Source organism: Symphodus melops (assembly GCF_947650265.1).
Source record: "Symphodus melops genome assembly, chromosome: 1".
Classification (NCBI taxonomy): Eukaryota; Metazoa; Chordata; class Actinopteri; order Labriformes; family Labridae; genus Symphodus; species Symphodus melops.
In genome coordinates, this window is record NC_136691.1 from 20,261,016 (window position 1) to 20,281,617 (window position 20,602).

Here is a 20,602-nt window from a genome sequence, read left to right on the forward strand (position 1 = left end):
CAATGTGACAAACAGGTCTGTGATTCAGATCACAGCATTAAAGTGTAGGTGTGAAAACAAGACATGTGGTCTATAATGAAGTCATTCAGTGTGCGTCCGTCTGTAGAGTAAGTCTAACGTTAAGAGTACATCTTACAGTTCTTTATTTTGTGTTTGAACTGCAAATCCTGATCCAGTGCTGTCGTCTCACAGGCCACAGGTTGGTACCGTCTGGTCCTCTGTGAGAACTTCCTGCAGGAGCTGCTGTCTGGGCTTAACGGAGGAGGAGGAGACACGGCGCAGAGGAGGAACAGAGGGACGACTCCTGCATGGAGACGCAAACTATCCTCCTTCCTGAAGAAGAATCCTTCTCCTGATCTGGAGGAGCTGGTTCACCTGGCTCACCTGTCCTCCGTCATCCCGGATGAGGAGGCGCAGCAGTCGGGAAGGCAGATGTCTCAGAGGTAAGAAGGGGTCTGTGTTTGTCTTAATGCTGTGGTTTTATACATGTTATAAAAGAGCTATTTAATAACCAATCAGAGCAGTGGAATCATATTTATAGATTGTTGCAGGATCCTAACCCAAACAATCAGAATGTACTGTTTCTGTTTGGGGGGGAAAGTGTTAATATATTCTCATCTGTGCAACATTTGTGATTGTTTGCCTTCATGTCTGTTTTTAGTTTTTAAGTGCTCCTGTGTTTGTCCATCAGGTGTATGACTCTGAGGAAGCTGTTGCTGTTGTCGGGCCCGGTGGCCGTGGGTCAGTTGCAGCAGGCCTTACAGTGGCAGTACGAGCTGTTGCGGAGCGGCCATCATTCCTCTGCTGACGGTGACGCAAAAAGAACAAATCAGGACGTTCCCGATCTGAATAAATGTGTCAGTGTCAAAGACGCTGCACATGTTCTCACGGCGTCTCCCGCAGCTGCTGGGTTAGTGCCGGCGGAGGGTAAAGCAGCCTCCCTCAGCTCCTTCGACTCGGGCTTCGATGGAGCTGGCTGCAGTCCGCTGGAGATCAGAGACTGCGCGAGACCTGCTCTGATCCGGCCTCAGACCCACAGAGAGAACCTCTGCAGCGTCTCAGACTGCGAGGACCTCCGAGACGAGTTTGACTTCGGCTCCGTGGGAAACTCCTCGAGGGCGAGCATCCAGATCATCCCCAAAGTCTGCGTGGAGTCTCTAAACTTTGAGATCAAAGTGAAGCGCTCGGCCGCTCTGCCCTCTAATCCCTGGCTCAGCCTTCCCGTGGACGATCTGGAGAACTCGTATACTGTTACCATTACCCAGAATGCAACACCACAGAAAAGAGACCTGCAGCCTCCCCCCTCGGAGCCCTGCTCCCAGTCTAACCGCTCTCTGAGGGACCAGCCCACACAGACCGAGGTGTCGAACAGCTCTCAGCCTCAGATCAGAGAGTGGATTCTTAACTCACAGAGCGCTCTGGACGATCCTGGGCTCAGTCCAATCAGAAACCTCCTCTCCAGCACCATCACACAGTCCGTCTGCACAGAGGGGGTGCCCACTCTCCTCTGGGACTCTTATGACCTCCACAACCAGGAGCAGGACTCTGAAGACCGGTAAAGCATCTGTCAGAAATGTATATTGTGTTGTGACTTTATTGAATCTTTAAACTAAGGCCTGAGATCTCTGTGTGCGTCGTTGTTTAAATACTTGACTATATGTGGTGCATGTTACTGCAGGATACTTCTTAAAGGCCTGGTTCCCGAGTACAAAACGACTCTCGGACCATTTATGATCTTTTCCTGTTCAAATAAAAATACTAATGCAAAAATTCACTGATCCTCAATCTTATAGCAAACGTTGTATGGGTCCAAATACAGGAGCTCTTAGTCGGCTTGACTTCTCCTGAATCATGTCTGCCCCCTTCAGAGCCGACTTCCAGTATTTTAAAAACCATGGCCTGCTTGACTCCTGCAGCAGACCAACACTTTCTGATCTTATTTTTTTTTAAGAGTTCAACAGAATCATTGTGGAAAATCTTACTTAGTTAAAAACATCTATTTCAAGAGATTGTTTTTGATTTGTTGAAACAGAAACCAAATGTTATTTTTCTTGTGTATTTTTTTTCCCAGTTTGACTGATCTGTCCCTGAAGGACTGGGATGTAAAGGAGCAGGAGGGTTTGATGGAGGTGGAGAAGATCCTGGACAGAGCTGATCAAATACTGGAGGTGAGACAGAGACGTTTTTAGTAACTGCACCTAATGAGGACGTTTAGTCTGTGAAATATTAAATGTCTGTTGAAGTCACCGGAGGAGAATTGACCTTTTCTTGATCTCGTCTCTGCAGAAAGAGGAGAAAGTCCTGGCTCAGGAGGCTGTGCTGGACGCCCTGCTGAGGTCAGAGGTCAGGCCCGATCAGTGGCCTCTGTGGGACAGTGAAGGGCAGCCTGCTGTGGAAACCACTGTGAAACACGCAGTATGTAAATTCTGCTCTCAATCGAAACGATAAATGAAGTCGAGGCTGGCGGTGAATCAAATGTAAATGTGTAAAACAGATACTGGCTGTGTTATCATGGCCCGCACACCTCAATAACTAAACTATAAATGAACATGTTTTATAAACACAAATAGAACATTTTCTCCATTCATTCGAGCAGACGTCTCTGCCTCACTTTTCACTGACTCGTTTTCTTGCTACTTCATGTGAAACTTTCACCAGGGTTTTAGAAATAGTCGTCCATAAATGAGTTACTTTTCTGTTCTGAGAGTCTGAAGTCGAACGAGAGATGAGGCAGATGACATGATTGATCACTGAATAAAAAAACTCAGGAGGAAGGTTAGATCACAACGTTAGCTTGATGCATCTATCTTTCTCTCATCACAAGAAAGTCCAGCCTGATTTTTCTCTTCTCTCCTTTTATTTTCAAAAACAGGTTTTCTTCTTTTGTCTTGTCTGCTAATGTTGCTTATGTCAACTATATGAGATATTCTACCAGACACTTGCACAAATTGTATTTTTGGAAATGAACTTTTCACCATTTAGTTTGAGGAGAGCTGATGACTAGCTCGAGCTGTACTGTATCAAAGTGCTGTGTGTCCGTCCAACAGGTGAAAGGTTCGATGCAGAGTGAGAACTTTTTAAATGTTATATTTAGGGAAGAATTCAAACCTTAGTGATGTATTTACTGCCAGTGCTCATGTTGCGATGATGATAGTGATTTATTGTGCAGCCTTCGTTGTTTATTTTACATAATCACTCCCTGCAGAGGTCTGCTGTCCACACTGCGCACTTTGTAGCTTTGTTTTGTTGACGTTACTCATGTTGTTAAAATCACTGATTGCAGGACAGTCACAGAGAGACAGACACGCAAACAGAAACAAGTTATTGTTTTCACTCCTCTGTGACTCGGACAGAAATGTCCACCTTTTATTAAAACAACAAGTACAGACTCATTGTGTGTTTTATTTTTAAAGATGTCGTCCAGTGAGCTGGCTGAAGCTGGCGTTCTCGGCCTGGACGATTACATCGAGCCTGCAGGATCAGCTGGGACTAAAGCTCCTGAGGATGACGCAGATGCAGGAACGTTTCACAGCAGGTCGGACCTGCTGACGGAGCTCAGACAAGTCCAGGTCCTGGACGAGCTCATCATGGAGGAAAACCTCAAGATTCAAGAGCTCAGACGCTACGAAGAAAAGCCCCATGAGGAGAGCGGCCCTTTAGAGTCAAAGGGGCCCCTGAATGCGAGTAAAGAGAGGGAGGCTTTCCGCTTGCAGGTGGAGAGCGAGAAGAGGGAGGTGGAGAAGCTCGAGAAGAGTCTGGACAGAGAGCGGAACGTAAAGAAACGCCGAGCGACAAGGGTCATAAAATGTTCAATAATGGAGAAGGCGAGAAGTGAGAGCACGGAGGACCGGGCGCTGTGCGATGACATTTTATCAGCCAACAGATCACAGAGGACAGCTTCGGTCCGCGCTGACTCTCAGGCTCAGGGTGACGTTAGAACTGAAGCTGATTACAGCCCTGATGTTGCCAAAGATGCTTCACAAGACTGGGTTCAACTTCCAGATTCCCAACATCAGGATCATCCCTCTGAATCTGAGCCGACAGGATCTCATAAAACCTTCTCTCTAAGTAGCTCTGATTTGAAGGAGCCTCCTGAAGAAGGAATAACCCGATCAGGTGAGGAGCTTAGTCTAGGCAAACCAGAGGCATCTTTAACGCCTGAAACGAGGCCCGACGATGGAGCGTTTGACCCCGGTGGAGATTCCCACCTTCCTCCTGTTCCCAAACCAAGAAAGGCGTCTCTTCCTGTGAACCTCACGGACACTCCTCCGTCCACAGAGCTGCAGAGTCCGGCTCCGTCTTCAGCTTCAGGTCGCGTTGTGACACAGATCGATCGACGAGATGAAGAAGTAGACGCACTCCCAGAGGGGCTAACTCTAGAAGTCAATGTGGTTCTTAATCCTAATGAGAAGGAGCACAGCAGCAGCAACAACAACAACAACAACAACCACCATGCAAACCCCGAGGTTTCATCACCCGAGGAGGAGTCTCTGTTTGGACCTGCGTGTTTGCCGCACACAGAGGAGACGGAGGCTTCGTCTCCTGCAGACGTGCTCCCACTTCAGCCTGACCGTTCTCTGCTGGAGGTCAACCACAGAAGAAGAGACGAGCAGAGTGAAGACGGGACGGACGATGTTCAGACATCAGACGCCATGAGGACATCGGGTCCTGTGACATATGGGATTCAGGCCCAGCTGGACATCAGCACGAGAGAGGTTTGTATGGACTGTTTAGAGACCCCAGTTCCACTTCTTTAAGGTCTTTCTGCTCTCCCTTGTCTTCATTATCTCTGCCTTCATCTTCATCATGTGCTCTCTTATTTCTCTTCCTCTTTTTATTGCCTTGTCTTCTGAGCCTCATTGCTAGTCTGTGTTTAATACAGAGCGGGTGTCTGGATGTAGCTAGCTTAGCAAAAAGAGCAAGAAGTAGGTAGAGGCTGCTTGTTAACATTAGCACCATTAACAATCAAGTTGTTTTTAAAGGAGTGCAGGCCAGCAGTGCTTATTGGATTCATTTCTCTCAATGTGTTTGCAGATGACAGACTTTAAGACCCCCATCGTTCTGGATACAGGGTCTGGTTTGATGAAAGCAGGTTTCGCAGATCAAGACCTTCCAAGTATTATCTTTCCAACAATTATAGGCAGGCCAAAATACGAGGTAAAGTATCTCTCTGATACATATTCAGTTTGTTCCCATGCAGCCTTTTCGGATCTCTCTAAGTTCAGATTTGTGTGTCTGCAGGAGATAATGAACGGTAACCTTGAAAGGGATACCTACATCGGCCATGAGGCTCAGCACATGAGGGGGGTCCTGGCTCTGAAACATCCCATAAAGAACGGGATCATTCAGAACTGGGACGACATGGAGAAGGTGAGGAGGAGTTCATCTTATGTGTTTCTGTTCCTCAGCTTGAAGCCGCATGTTAGTCGAAGAAAATGGGTAAAACGGAGCGCCGATTGCGTGGCGGTGATGATGCACTGAGGCTACAGCTGCTGTGGGTTTGAATCCAACCTCTGCCCTCTGCTGCATGCCATCCCCCTCGCTCTCCTTCTAAAATCCTTCAGGGCAAACGCCGGATCAAAGTACATCCTCTCAAAGTTTGTCCCGGCTCAGATTATTCAAAGCCTCTTTACACTTGGTATCAGCACGTTGTGTCAGTGTTTGTTCACTCAGAAAAATAAAAATTAACTGCAAAACCACATTTCTAATTATTAATGATGATTGGGGGGGGGGGGGGGACAGAGTAGTACAAATGTTTACACTTTTTCAGTGACTTAGAAAGGTTTCTGTTTTTCTAGATTTGGCATCACACGTTCCAGCAGCTGGGTGTGGAACCAGACGATCATCCTGTTCTGCTCACTGAGGCCGCCATGAACCCGTTACAGAACCGCCAGCGGATGGTGGAGATCATGTTTGAGTGTTTCTGCGTTCCCTTCACCTACGTGGCCATGCAGGCGGTGCTGGCACTCTACGCAGCCGGGAGATCCACCGGTAATAAAATCCATTTATTGATGCTTTTAATTCATGGATATGATTTTATTTATTTATTTATGATTAAGTTTGAACTCTGTCTGTTTGAACAGGCCTTTTTTAACCGTACTTTCTTCCTGAATTCTATGCTTAGATTTTTTTACTGTCATTCTGTGTAGGTGTTGTGTTTGACTCTGGAGACGGCGTGAGCCACAGCGTGCCTGTGTTCGAGGGTTACTCTCTCCCTCACGCTGTGCAGCGCTTCCCTCTAGCTGGTGTCGACGTTACAATGCATCTTAAAAAGGTACTAACACGCCTTTAGTTTGATGGTCCCGTGGTAAAGAGAATCATTTTATTTGAATCAGTCTGAGGTCCTGCTTTGCTGAATCATTTCTTGTTGCTGTGCTTGAAGCTGCTGCAGGAACAAGGCGTGTGCATGCGCACCACTGCAGAGACGGAGATCGTGCGGGAGATGAAGGAGAAGTGCTGCTTTGTGGCTTTGAACTACGAGTCCGAGCTGAGCCGGGGGAGCTCGTCCTGCAGAGAGATGCATTACACCATGCCAGACGGACAGATAGTCACACTCGGCACAGAGAGGTTCAGGTAACAGTCTGAACGTCTCGTCCTCTTTAGACAGACACTCAATCTACTCAGTGGGGTTCTGCAGGAGAGCGCTATAAAAGAATAATACATGTAATGTTCTGGCTTTGTTCAAGATGAACTGAAATGACTTTTTACTTTGACATTCTTTACAATCCTACAGATGAGTTATGTTGCCCGACTAGAGGAACCTAATTGCAATAAGATGCATGAGTCAAATTCAGAGCAGCAGTTAACTTAACTTCAGTGTTGAGCTGTGTCTAAAACGACAAACACAAGACACCAACTCAAATCCCTCATCTAAAATGAAAGTTTATGCAAATAACATTTCTCTGTCCTGAGCGCCGAAACACACAAACACAAGAAAAGGCTTCTCACTACGACACCGCTGCTCAGTGTGAAGTCTTTTCTACGATCTTGTTTGTTTCTTTAAGGTATTATGACATGCAGCAAAGACTGACGCCTCTGTATGTGAGGTGTACTACATAACCACCAGGCTGTGCAGCGCCCCTACCATGATCTGAGTGTTAGTCTGTAACTCAAACGGTCTATGTAGATTTTTAACGCGCAGTCTGAATTAACATGGAGCATATTTGACAATAAACAACCTTGAACCTTGAATTATCAGTGCACAGTTCACACAGATTACAGGAATACACTGAGCTGTTTGTGGGTTTTGTTGGCTGGAGAAGGGCAGAGCAGACCGCAGCTGAGATTTAAAGACCGTGATGTCGCCCTTCATCTACAGTAATGCGTCCGCACCTGATGGACACAGTCCAGACACAGTGACATTGTAGCTGAAACACAGCCACACACTGCAGGCGAGGAGAGAGAGCTGCACAGAACACAATAAACATGATCAATACACAAACAGGAGCCAGAGTCGTAACATGATTTAGGTAAACTTGACACATTTAGGAACAGTACGTCCATCCAGTATCTCTCGACCTGTGAGTTTCACCCTCCTCTTCCCCTGACCTGTCTCGCCTACGATGAAAAACAGAGGCTTTCATCAGCAGAAATTCACTTGTCTTAACACTTGGGTCCAAACAGCTGCTTTCGACTCTCAAATCTGCTTTTTTTTTATTAATAAGATGATTGAAACCGAAGCGACCGGCTGTAACACCTGTGCAGCACCTGCAGAAAGTAAAACTGCCTTTTCTTATTATTGAACTATAAATCTATCCTCTATCGGCCCCTCTCTGTTCATGCAGGGCCCCTGAGATTCTCTTTAAACCCGAGCTCATTGGACGGGACCATTACGGGATACACGAGAGCGTCTTCAAGTCAATCCTCAGCTCAGACATCGACCTGCGGCGCTGCTTCCTGGGGAACATCGTGCTGTCAGGTAACAGCTGATGTTTGTTACGGTGTTACACAACAGTCTAAAGGTGCACTCCAGCTGTGGCCCGAGTCGTGCCTTGACTTAGATCTTCTTTGGTCCAGATCTTAAAGTGGGGAAATAAAACAAGTGCAAGTACTCTCCTTCAACCACAGTGTGGAATGAGTTCATTGAACTTTAAAAAGTCAAATGTAGACTCGGTCATCACTTCTGGGCCTTCACACATGTGTGCTGGTGACTGTCTGCAGAAACCCAGTCATCTTACTGCATTATGATGTTTTGTTTGAGTGACTGGGGAGCTGGTGTGCTTCCCCTCGTCAAAGACGGCACCAATGAGTTTGGAAGTTATAAACAGGTCAGTGATTGGACGCCATTATGACTGGCGGAAAAGCTCAAACAGAAACAGACTTTGTCAGCCTTAATGTACATTACCTCTAACAGTCACTTTACATAGCAGCCATCCATCAGTGTGTGAATGTGTAGGTTTGACCTGCTGTGGTGTTAAAGCGCTTTCAGTAAACAGAAGACTAGAAAAGTCATATCCATGATTTGGATATGACTTTTCTAGAACATTTGTTAGAGGAAAGCAGGAAGGGTAGAATGACCCTTTAGCTTCAGTAATCGGGAAGAATCTAAAGAAATGTGCAAAAAAAAAGCCCCTGTACACCAAAACACAAACATTAAAAACTGTATGATGTAGTTGTGAGCACTGGCCCTGTTGTAGCACTGCTTTGGTCCTGTTTAGAGTTTCCTTCTATCTCCCCCTGCAGGAGGGAACACCCTGCTGGACGGCCTGCCTGAGCGGCTCCAGGCTGAAATTAAAGGACTGGTTCCCCCCGACACGGGGGACAGCGTTCGTGTCACCAGCCCGAAGGACAGAGACTTCTCTGTGTGGAGCGGAGGAGCAGTGCTTGCCAACCTGCCCACCTTCAACTCCGCATGGATCAGTCAGGAAGAATACGAGGAGTACGGGCCGCCCATCATCTTCAGGAAATGCTTCTGAGATGACCTCTGTGTAATGTACATATTAACTTTTTACTACACAAAGTGCAATATACTAAAAGCCCGAAAACAGTGCCATGGACCGGTCCTCCTCCTAATATTTATCTGTCTTTGTATGTATTTACGGCTTTAAACTGGGGGTCGGTGTGGATCCTGACGAGCGTCCTCTTGTCACCTGCTACTGACCCGCTGCACGCTCTACACTTTTTGCTGTTGTTCTTTACGCTCTCTGCCTTTCATTTTTCGTTCTGTCCTCTTTGCTCAGATCCACAAACATGGCAAGTATGAAATTAACGTCCTTAAAATCTTGTCTTAAACTGTGTCTAAACTTTCCCAAGTCGGGTTCTATTTTTGTGTCCCACAATTATTAAACAGAAGTTTAAAGTATATAAATGTTCGGGGTTAAGAGACAAGTATTGAAGCTGGCCTTTGATTTGATGTCTACCAAATATTTTTTCCAAGATAAGCAATTGAGGGACAAATATAACTCACTCAACATGCTTGACTGTATTATCAAATATATATTTATACAAAAATGTAAACACAGGTTGGTGTAACAGTTAAAACTTAATGTTTGCATCATGGTGAGAGTTGCAATGATTTTGAGAGATTTGAATCTGTGCAGTGTTCACAAATAGAAGCAGCATTAAATGATCTTTCTGATGGATTATGAAGACCACTTTTCTCGAGCTTTTATGGGGAGATTTATGTTTTTCATCCCCCTTAAATATCAAGAAAACGTTTGCTTGTAATGTTGTCTTTTTTTCACTAATCATAACATTACAGCTTTTGAAGACATTGGCACATTTTCTTTTCTATTTTTTATTTTTTATTTCTCCAGATGAGATAAAGTGGTTGCCTCTGTTGGTTAAAGATCATTGTTCATTAAAGTTTGCTGTTTCTGCAGGAGCATGAACCGGAGGGGGGAGACGTGTGGATTTGTGGGAGATGAAGTTTGTTTTGTTGTAAACGTGTAGCTGAGTCATTGCATATTAATGGTTATTTTCCTGCTAAAGGGCCCTTTGGTCAGCATGTCATTTGGTGTGTTCATGGTGTAAGATGTGAAGTGCTGTATTTGAGTGCTATTACCTCCCTTGTCGGTATAATAAGCAGAAGATGTTGATGCTACTGCTGCTGTTTGTTTGATGTGTCATATTTTATATTTGAGTCTTCTGAGTGATTTCCTGAGTTTTTCTTTAAAATTGTTAATAGCTGCATGTCTTTTTAAAATCTCTTGCACAGTAGTTTTCATTCATTTTTGAAGGGTGTTGCCAAATCGGCTGTATTTCTCTTTACCATGAAACCTTTATGAACCCCTAAGCCAACATGTACATAAATATGTTTACTTTGTGTATTTTTGCATTGAATTATTGTTTGCATGTATTCCTTTTGTGTCCTTGCTTGTCTCTGTATTTAGCTTTTTTAAAAGGCAAACAGGGTTGTCATGTGACCTAAAGCTCAGCTCTAAAGTGGAAATCACCATTAAATGTGACTGAACTGTTTCCAGTCGGAGCCTCGTGTAAAGGCCAAAAAGAACAGCTCAGTCTACCTTGTTTACTGGCTTCATTTGAAACAAACAGTCTTCTTTGTCCCCTAAATTGTACTGCAACAGTTTGGACTGAGTCTTGCAACTTTTCAACCGAACCATGTTCTGTATCTGATGTCTGTTTTTTTAATAAATATTTTAATCCTCACTCTTGTGCTGTCACTCATTCCTGAAAGACATCAGTGTGGTTAATAGAGTTATTTCCTCAGTCCATGTGATGTGAAAGGTTAATATGTCACTGTAGGTCATTTTTGCTCTATTGAATTAAAGTATTTGCCAACATTATTTTGTTGCTGTCACATTAATCCAAATAAAACTTTGTAAAATGAAAAGAAAAAAAGAAAAATAAACCTTTTTACGTCAACAACAACGGAAGCGAACAGCTTCATTATAACGCCCCCTGGAGGAGAGACTGGTGTAATGCATCCGAGACCGGCACTGTAACTATGGCAACACTTAATCAACAGGTTGCTCCAGACGTTGCTGGCTGTTTTTAGAATGTAAATCTTGACCACAGTCTGTGTGATTACAATCATTGTCGGCAACATGTCTCGAGTTCACGCAGAAAGCCTGATTAAAACCATTATTGGTGACGTAGTGCGGGAGTGTGCGGTGAGAGGACATGCGGTGTCTGAAACTCTGGTGGCTTTCATGGTCAGTAACCTGCTCACTATCTAACCTGCTCGTTTACTGTGTACCTAGAACTAGTTCAACAAGTGTCATTTTATTACATTTAAACTTAAATGTCTCCCCTTCTGCTTTTCAGTCTGCCACCAGGACTGTAAACTATTTCAAAACTGTTTATATTTATCATATATTTTAATAATGTTCTGTTTATAAATGCATGTATTGTGTTGTCCTGTTTGCATATGTTCAGGTGAAAGCTGTAGTTCTGGATCCTATAAATGGCTTTAATGTGGACCGGATACTGACCCAACAAGATGTGCAGAAACTTGAAGAGGTGCGTAAACTCCAGGGTTAGATTATTTCTCCTTATTACACTTTTTGCATTAAAGAAAAAAAAAACATATTTCTGTCTATGTTTATTCGTAAATTCATTTTGATGTGATTAGACTTATCTAGAAATGTCCATATGCAAATATATTTCTTAAAGTTAATGCATTTCTGTGGCGATGGTGGCCTGGTGCAGGTATTCCCAACTTTTCAGCCTACTACCACCAAAAGAAATGATTTTCCAATTCTTTTAAAACTGACAATAAAGATGACTATGACTTTAATTAGGCTACCAGAGCGGTGACCCCTGACCCTGGAGTTGGTTATAAAGCATGTAACGAAACACACAGCCGAGCACATCCAGACACTGGTAACACAACAGCCTGAAAATATTTTATACATATTATTTTATACATATTATTGATATGTTAATTGGTTGTATGAAAGGCTATATGCTTTTCATGGCATGTAGACTTTAGCACTGAGTGGACACACAATACTTACATGTACATATACATGTGTGTTTATCTTTAAAGAGCAGCAGACACCTGTGCTGTGATGTGCAGACTTACTGTACATCTTCAGTATTTTTATTAATTACTTTTATTTTAATTTCTCTGAATGATCTATAATTTTTTTTTAAATATTAAGTTAAAATAAACCATATAAACTTGTACAAAGGCTACAGTCCTCAAAGCGGTCAGCCCAGGTTTGAATCCCCCACATGTCATTCCCTATTCTCAGACATTACATTTCATTTGGAGAAACCCATTGGCGGATTTGTTTCATCTTTTACAAGCGAGCTCTGCCTCATTTGTTCTTTGTAATATCTTGAAATAAAATGTATATTTGGACTAGTCTAGTAATTTTGCCTTGAGATTTGTATATTGGTATTTTACAACCAGAAATTACAAACACAATCACTTGTTTAGAGTTATTGCCAGATTTTTCAATATGTCAAGCACTACGTTTATATGTTAAATTGACATCAATTGAGTAAAAATCTTGTGAAATGATTTGCTCTTCACAGCTGTGTCTGGATAAACTGATGGAGAAGTGCAGCCCGTCCCTCGACACGCTGAAGATGCAGGTGTATTTTGATTTGAATTACACCTCCAGACGTAAGTATCTCTGTTTGTACACCAGTCTCCTGTGTGTCTTGTCTGACCTGTGTCTTAGGATGCATCATATCAGATCTTTGCATTATCTGTTTGATCATCCAGTCATCTGTTTATATTATAACACGTGATTAAACAGTTAAACATAAACTCTCAGTTTGATATCAACATTACAAACTCAATGTTCACTTCCAGTTCATAGTAGTTCAGTCTGTAAGGACTTCAGAGCAGTAAGTATGGAAGTTGGTCTTGTTGTTGGAGAGGTGCCAATTACTTTTCGAGTACTCTTCCCCCCCCCCCCCCCATCAGCCCTGGTTTGTGTGCAGCAGCTCCACATGCGTGTGTGTAATTCTGGCCTGTGTGTGTGAGAAGCATGCCTCACTAAATAATGGAGTGTAAAAGCAGAATTTCACCTTGAGGACAAAGAATGTAAAAAAAAAACAAAAAAACAAAAAACAACTCCTCTCACTGGAGAAACGAAAACGAGGTGACCATGCAGATGTAGAGGAACATTTTGAGCTAGTTCAGATGTAGAAAAGTCTACAGACAGATTTTATAATAATTCAGAAGCAAGTCAGACATGTTTCTGACTAAAAAGCTGTTTGTGGTCTTTTTAAGCTTTCCATACGAGTGTTGTAAGTCATGCATCTTAACAGACACCTGTATGCGTTTGTGCAGGTGAGTTCCTGCAGGATATCCACCGGGTGATGGAGTCGAAGCTGAGCTCAGTGAGCAGAGAGATCACAGACAGCAGGGTGAAAACACGTGAAGAGTTAGAAGCTTTGTACCGCAAAGTCGCCACGTACATCCTGCTGCGCTCTGGCATGGGCTCCCCCGCAGACATCAACACTTTGAACGAGACTACAGGTTCAGACTAACACAGTGTTACTGTTTGTACACCGACTGCATTTACTTTATGATGTGCAAATTACATTTTTTGAAATGTTTTGACAGAGGTTTTATTGTAAATGTGAGCACCTTGTAACTCGTAACTCTGACATAATTATCTCATTGATTCAGACAAGCAGAGCAGATTTGTGTCATTTATGCTTCTGTGTTTGTCACTCTCTTTATTCATTACAAATCTCTTTTTTTTATTTGTTGTGAAACCAGAAGTAACTTATCAACAGGCGTTAACGGATAAAAACCAACTTATCCAACAGAATCCCCTGCAGTTATTTGAAGGGACAAAGACAACATGGAGAAAACAGGAATAAAAGCTCAAATCTCGTAGCTGCAGGGAAAAAGTAAAAGTATTGACTAAACTGTCTGAAGAAGTAACCTTTAAATGCTTCCACTAAGTACTTCAAGTCTTTAAGTAACTCTCAAAACAACCTGACTGCGTGCTTTTTAGAAACACGTCCTCGTCCACAACAACAAATGTTGACATGTTCCGGACAAGTAAGATTCTGACCAATCAGCAGTATCTAAGTCTGTAGGGACTTGGGTTGGGAACTGGATGGTCGCTGGTTCAAGTCCCGGCACAGATAAAGTCCAGAAACTAACCTGGAAGTTAGCACACTTCCTGAGCACTGCTGAGGTGTCCTTGAGCAAGACACCAAACCCCAAAATTGCAAAAGACCCCTTACTCTGAGACCTTGCCATTAATGCATGTCCATAAGAGCCTGTTTGTGCAAGAGTGTGTATTTTGACCTTCGTGTGTGTTCATTAAACAGAGTGTAAACTGAAGTAACGTCCCTTCATCAAAAGTCTCAGTAAAACAGATACAGACACAATCTGACAATCCGTGACCCGGCCCTGGATAAGCGGCAGAATGTGAAAAAGAAAATAAAAATGGTTTCAGTCCAGAATGATTTGGATCATATTCATGATCAGGCAGAACGAGTTGCTGTACTCGATCACATGTGAACTTCATAAACCTCTGTATCTGGTTAGACTACAAATGGTCTTTATTTTAACTGGTGCTTCCTCCTCTCTCACGCATTTCAAGTTCTCGCACCGAAGCTGTGGAATGCGCTTCCTCTAAATTTGAGATCGGTAGACTCCTGTGAAATTTTTATGAGGCAGTTAAAAACACCTTTATTCAGACAGGCTTTTGATTGACCTTTTGCTGTTTTATTCTACTCTTTTATCTATTTTACATATTATATGTTTGTTTTTGCTGTTTCTGTTTTTAACTGTTAATCGCCTTTTATTGTTGTAAAGCACTTTGTGATCCTTATCTGTGAAAGGTGCTCTATAAATAAACCTTACTTACTTACTTACAGCTGCTCTGCAGAGCGTCTTCCCTTACACTGAGCTGGGAGCCTTCATGGTCCTCCTAAAGAGAGACAAAGAGCAGCAGCTCAAAGAGCTCACCATGACTGTCACAGGGATCCGACTCTTCAACAAGGCCGGAAAGGAAGGAGAGCAGGAAACTGACCTCAGTGGACTAAGTACACACACTGATATGAAAGCACATGTTTGGAAATCTGTCTTATGAATATTCACGTGTGCTAAACTTGGCCAAAAACTATGATGTGACTTTTTTAAATGATAAGACAGACAAGCAGACTTGGCCGGTACTCTTTAGGAAATGTCTTTAAGGGGAGTTGTGTTGCTTTTTTAACAATGGCTCAACTTTTTTTTGATCTGGTCATTGCCTCGTCTTTGTCATGAAAAAAAAAAAAGATCCTTGAGGAACATTTGTTGAGACTGTTTTTGTAAACAAATCTAACACTGATCTATACAAGAGAGATGTTTTTCAAATGTCAGCTTCTGAAAAACACGTCACTGTCTTTCAACGTTCTCTCTGCAGTGCCTGCAGCTCTGACTGAAGCTCTGCCAGCCATCAGGACCAGCTTAGACAACGAGCTGAAAGCTTCACAGAGTTTGGCCTGGAGATACACGGCTGTGCTGGAGAAGCTGACGGACCCCGACAGTCGATCTGCAGAGCGTGATGTTCCCATCGTGTTACTTAAACAGGCGCTCTACAACATCAGGCAGCACGAAGGTTTCCTCAGGATGTTACTGGTGAGGACACAGCAGCTGGTAGTGATGATCCTGTAAATACTGAAGCTTCATCATCACTGTGTTTAATGAGTTTGATGCCTTGATCCTCAAAAGTTGTCTGCTGCACACAATGAACAGAAAGCTTCTTAGTATAGCTACATTTGATTTAATGATAATGAAACTAATAAAACTGACGATAATGATATGAACCTTTATTTATAGAGCTGTTTTTAAAATCGAGTTACAAAGCGCTTTACTAAGACAGCTATTATAAAACAAACTATAAATATGACTAGTTGCTTTTTTGTTTTTTATGTAGTTGATTGTGTCCGTGTTTGATGATGTTTTTATTCTACTGTAAGGTGACCATGAGTGTCATGAAGGACGCACATAAATCAAATCTTATAATTATTATATATAGACATTTGATTCATTTATAGATGTTGAAAAAAATATAAGATTCAAGTAGAAACGTCAGGAAAGGCTCGCTGCTGAAAGTGTGTCATAAGAAGGGATTGAAAAGAGGTTACTAACTCAGCTGAGGTCGTCGCAGGTTTGGATGCTCTCAGTTTTCAGTGTTTGGAACGACCAGAAGACTTCTGCCCGAGGAGCCCAATGTACAAGTCTGCTCGCATGGTACTAAGAGGTCAGAGATGTAGCAGGGAGAGAGGCCATGCAGAGTTTTAAAAGTAATCAGTAAAATCCTAAAAGCCATACTAAAACACACAGGACAGTGTGAAGACCCTTAAACAGGAGTGATGTGGTCATGTTTCCTGGTACTGCTTAAAAGGCTGACAGCCGAGATCTGCTCCTTCTGGAGTCCAACTTTACATTTCTTGTTCAGGCAGGTAAAGAGGCTGTCACAGTAATCGAGGCCTGATGACATAAAAGCATCTAAATTCTCTATTTTAAAGATGTAGTTTAAGGAGTAATCCTGAGATGATAATCACAGGACAAGCTTTGTCGTATGCTGCTCAAAATTGAAGTCATTGCGTAGTAAATGTGAGTTTTCCATTGCTCCCCCAGGCTGATGCTTGTTTATGTGCCAAACACGTGGAGATCCTGCAGGCCGAGTTCTCCTCAAACATGAAGCTGCTGAAAGAAACTGTGAAGTCAAAGGCAGCTGTACCCACTGCAACAGTCTTTGTAAGTGTCACTGCAATGTGTTGCTTTTCTCATTTCTTATCTCTCACAGAGGACGTACAATCATTTAATACAAATCATTTTAATAGCTTGAATTTATAATGCGCATTTTAAGAAGATAAATAATTGCCCGGGATGACCGGGAGTCCATAGGCTGAGCTGAACAGGGGGTCTTTTGGAAATGTCTACAGATGTAGCATTGAGGGTATCTCCAGGGAGAGAGTTGAGGAGAGTAGGGTCTGCCACACTGAAGGCTCTGCTCAATGGTGTGGGGAGTGGAGAGCAGAGCCGTGTCTGAAGACTGGAGGTTCTGAGGATTGGAGGTTCTGAGGACTGGAGGTTCTGGGTCAGACTGGAGGAGGTCTGACAGTTACTGTGCCAATGCTGTGCAGAGGCGTTGTACTAAGTTAAAGGGGACATATTATAAAAAATCAATTTATTTGGGAACCATGAGTGTCTATCAACCCACAAAATTTGAAATAAATCCATCCAGTCATGTTTTTTGTGGTCTGCACAAGTCTTACAACACAGAGAAAAATGCTTTGTTTCAAATTTTCTCAGTTTGTGACATCACAAGTTGGATTCTGGTAAGAAAATCCTCTCTCCTAGTATCGCCACCCATGGACTCCACCTCCAGCCTACAGTTACACTTTTGTGCAGGTCCTCCATTTATATTGTCTCTACAAAGGAGTGATGTCTACTGGGAAAAGTCAGGGGGCTCATTACATTTAAAGAGACACACACACCAAAACAGAGCGTTCTGAGAGAGCTGGTTTCTACAGGGTGACAAACCTCCTCTGCTGCTTGATTCATGTTACATTTGGACCAAAGCTCAGGTGTTTTATTTAGACCACAGGGGGATAATATGTCTTCTAAGTTCATTTGGTACAGGAGTGCATCTATAGCAAAGTGCTTTACAAAACATCACCATAACAGTGAAAAGAGAAGCACTAAGTGAGAGTATATGCTATTTACAAAGTGCAGGGAATTGGAAAGATATAAACAAGCTTTCCAAATATAAATATACATAACGTGCTGTTTTCAGAGTAGATATTGCACAGTGTTTGTAAAAGGATAAATATGAACAAAATATCAACAAATTGTTGACCAGTTTGCAGACAGATTTCACGGTTGCCAGGTTAAATAAATCCAGGTTAATAATCCAGATTAAATCCAAGAAACTTCAGACTAACTGTGTCTAACTGTCAAACAAAGTGATAAAGTCAGATGGAAACAGGCAGGAATGACCTCCTGTGACCTTCTGACCTTCTGTGCATCATACACTCATATATGAGTAGGCTTAAGTGCTGTCCTGGATTGTCAAAAAAGGGTCAGGAGAGAAGCTGGAATATTGATGATTGAAACGAAAAGGAATAATCTCGATCGTCTTCTCATCAGTTGAAGGGGAAATTGAAGAGCGTGTATTTATAAAAATGTTTACCATTACAAAATGTTGCACTGTTTGATCTTTTTTTTCACTACACATTTTACAGCATCTTCGATCAAAGGTTTCATGATTATAAAACTTGAAGTGCTGCAGATGCTCATTCTGGTCTTTCAGCCGCTGTTTAGGGCTCTGTCTAAGCTGTGGTGGGGACTCCAGGACGAGGCCGAGCTGCTGAACATCCTCAATAACATCAGCATCAACCTGCAGTCCTTCATCACCTCGCAGGCCAAGCTCTTCTCTGAAGCTCATTTAGCCGGCCTGTTAGAGTCCTCCGAGGTGAAGACAGATGAGCAGAGGATGATCGAGTCCTCGGGTACGACTTACTTTGAAATCCAACAGTGAAGTCCATATTCCACAAGACTTCAAGAACTGAACTGTGTCTGAACCTAACTGATTTGTAATCCTATGTAGGTGAGCGGATTGATCCAGGTGAGATGAAGTCACACGATTGGCTCCTTCCTGAAACTACTGTCAGCTTTAATCAGCTGCCGCTGCAGTATAACGGAGTGTGTGGATACACCGTGGTGACCAGGGACGGACTTCTACTACCAGGTACTGACTGTATGAAACACCAGGAAGTCAGGCACACTTCTGTCTTTAAAGCTTGATTATTGGACCTTTTGTCTTTATTTAAGAGACAACATAGAGACAGAGGATTGAGTCAGAAATTGAGGAGAATTGAGTGAGGCCACACTAACTAATCACTCAGCCACTGGTTGTGGGGTGATCTTATAACTGTTGTATCTAGTAAATGCTGAGGCCTTTAGAAAGGCAATATTTCTGATCATTTAAATGTTTTTATATGTGTACTGCATAAAATGTTCTCCTTACTTTGGTCTGTTATTCAATATACAAGGTGTCTACATGATGAGCATCTTTAATCTAGCCTGTCCTACCTAAAAACCAATCCGTTTCAAATATGTTGAAATGGCAATTTTCGTAATGAGTGTTTAAAAATGTCACTCAAATGCGAGGAGCTTGTTTCTGACGCGTGTCCACTTCAATAAGTCAGTACTCACAGCTTCAGCATTTTGTTTTCCAATTTATTCACATACAAATTTCCATCATTTCCGGATGAAGCATCCAAACGTAATTTTCAAAAATCCAAGCAGCATTACCAATGATACAAGTTTTTCTATTTCAAATCAGATACTTTCCATAAATAAATTACATTCTTACTCTCCATGTGTGTAAACAATTAACTCAATTCTGATTTGTCCTTGAAAACTGCTTCGTTTGAAATGTGTTTGTCCTTTATTTCACAGGTAATCCTCACATCGGAGTCCTCAAACACAAAGACAAGCTCTATGTTTTCAGCTCCAAAGATGCTGCGGTAAAATTCGCCTCCAGTCCAGATGAGTTCATTGAAGAGGTGGCGGAGAAAGCAAAGCGCTCACCTGAACTTATTCAGCTGCTCAAACTGCACCAACAGTTCTCCCGTGTCAGTCCGAACCCTGAGGTCAGCAGCGTCACTCAAAGACTTACACCTCGTCTTATACGACCTGGAATAATCCTAAAGATTGGACAGAGCATACACTCAGACATGGTTTTATTTACACAGGACTTATTGTTTGTAGAGGATCCAGTCTTTCTTCTCTGACTTTTTTTAATCAGAGTTTGAATGTTTGCTTCATGGCTTTGCAGATGCAGCCAGGTGAGACTTTATTTGTGAAGCCGGTTACCAAATGTGAGAGCGGCACACAGACTGACATCCACCCACTGGAGACGAACATGGACAAGTCGTCTGAGTGGAACGAGTGGGAGCTGCGAAGAAAAGCCATCAAACTGGTGAGACTTAATGATTCATTAACACATTTTAAGTAATGAAGCATTGTCAACATGCACATTATGACACCATGTTAGGGGCAATAGTAATATCTATCCAGTGAGGTTCATTTGATATGGATGAATGCATCTCTTTTTGTATTTAATATTTCCAGGCTGATCTGTTGAGCAAGGTGACCCACTCGACACAGACCGACCTGAGCCACATGAGACGGGAAAACACGTCTCAGACGTGGCTGCCAAAGAACGCTGCCTGCCAGAGTAAGAGAGACGGTGAGAGCAGCGTGCCCAAACCTCAGACCTACCTGGCAGGACTGAGAGGACAGAGAGACGGACACGTGGTCAAAACCAACCTGACCCGACCTGTAGAAGATCAATAGAGGTGTCCTGAAGTAACTTCAGGTTGTTGTGTAAAATAAAAGTCAAAGTTAGCCGTTCTTTTATGGTACTAATTTTCTTGTGGTTTCTGAGGAATCTGCATTAAATTTTATGAACGGTAAAAAAAAAGGCTGAATGAGGTTTAAAGTTTATCTCACTTAAATCAACTTTAATTGGAATAGTGTGAGTGTGCTGCTGCCTACATTTTTTTTTTTTTTTTTTACTAATTGGCAATAATGACAAGTGCAGGCAGTGACAACAATGAATCAACATGATGTGACTCTTTTCTCTGCTTGCACACTAAAGTTTATGTCTTTAATGGGTTTTTTTTATTGTTTGGATAAACCAGTCTGCCACATACTGAC

The 20,602-nt window shown here is 42.6% G+C and overlaps 2 protein-coding genes across 3 annotated transcripts; both read left to right on the forward strand.

Moving 5' to 3' along the window:
* Positions 1 to 197: 197 nt before the first annotated feature.
* LOC306838034 (uncharacterized protein) lies at positions 198 to 10,568 on the forward strand. The gene is made up of 12 exons (XM_079365970.1): positions 198 to 443; positions 692 to 1,555; positions 2,072 to 2,168; positions 2,287 to 2,415; positions 3,414 to 4,715; positions 5,035 to 5,157; positions 5,242 to 5,370; positions 5,799 to 5,991; positions 6,150 to 6,274; positions 6,383 to 6,573; positions 7,785 to 7,918; positions 8,683 to 10,568. Exons 1-12 carry the CDS (start codon positions 433 to 435, stop codon positions 8,913 to 8,915), a joined length of 3,531 nt encoding a protein of 1,176 aa, XP_079222096.1. The 5' UTR covers positions 198 to 432; the 3' UTR covers positions 8,916 to 10,568.
* Positions 10,569 to 10,892: 324 nt separating this feature from the next.
* On the forward strand, positions 10,893 to 20,296 carry cfap206 (cilia and flagella associated protein 206). Of its 2 annotated transcripts, none has more exons than XM_079339943.1 (12): positions 10,893 to 11,114; positions 11,338 to 11,421; positions 12,445 to 12,535; positions 13,211 to 13,399; positions 14,761 to 14,928; positions 15,291 to 15,505; positions 16,511 to 16,630; positions 18,189 to 18,387; positions 18,486 to 18,626; positions 19,340 to 19,533; positions 19,719 to 19,862; positions 20,015 to 20,296. In XM_079339943.1, the coding sequence occupies exons 1-12, from the start codon at positions 11,007 to 11,009 to the stop codon at positions 20,237 to 20,239; spliced, it is 1,878 nt and encodes a 625-aa protein (XP_079196069.1). In that variant the 5' UTR covers positions 10,893 to 11,006; the 3' UTR covers positions 20,240 to 20,296. The 2 variants fall into 2 exon arrangements, with proteins under 2 accessions (XP_079196069.1, XP_079196070.1); XM_079339944.1 differs by having other exon boundaries at positions 10,894 to 11,114; positions 14,761 to 14,919.
* The last annotated feature ends 306 nt before the right edge of the window (positions 20,297 to 20,602 follow it).

Coding starts and splice junctions, on each gene's coding strand:
- cfap206 (XM_079339943.1), top strand. CDS start 11,007: ATGTCTCGAGTTCACGCAGAAAGCCTGATTAAAACCATTATTGGTGAC. Junction 11,422..12,444: donor ATGTGCAGAAACTTGAAGAG/GTGCGTAAACTC, acceptor TGCTCTTCACAG/CTGTGTCTGGATAAACTGAT. Junction 15,506..16,510: donor GTTTCCTCAGGATGTTACTG/GTGAGGACACAG, acceptor TTGCTCCCCCAG/GCTGATGCTTGTTTATGTGC.
- LOC306838034 (XM_079365970.1), top strand. Junction 4,716..5,034: donor TGGACATCAGCACGAGAGAG/GTTTGTATGGAC, acceptor ATGTGTTTGCAG/ATGACAGACTTTAAGACCCC. Junction 7,919..8,682: donor GGGGAACATCGTGCTGTCAG/GTAACAGCTGAT, acceptor CTCCCCCTGCAG/GAGGGAACACCCTGCTGGAC.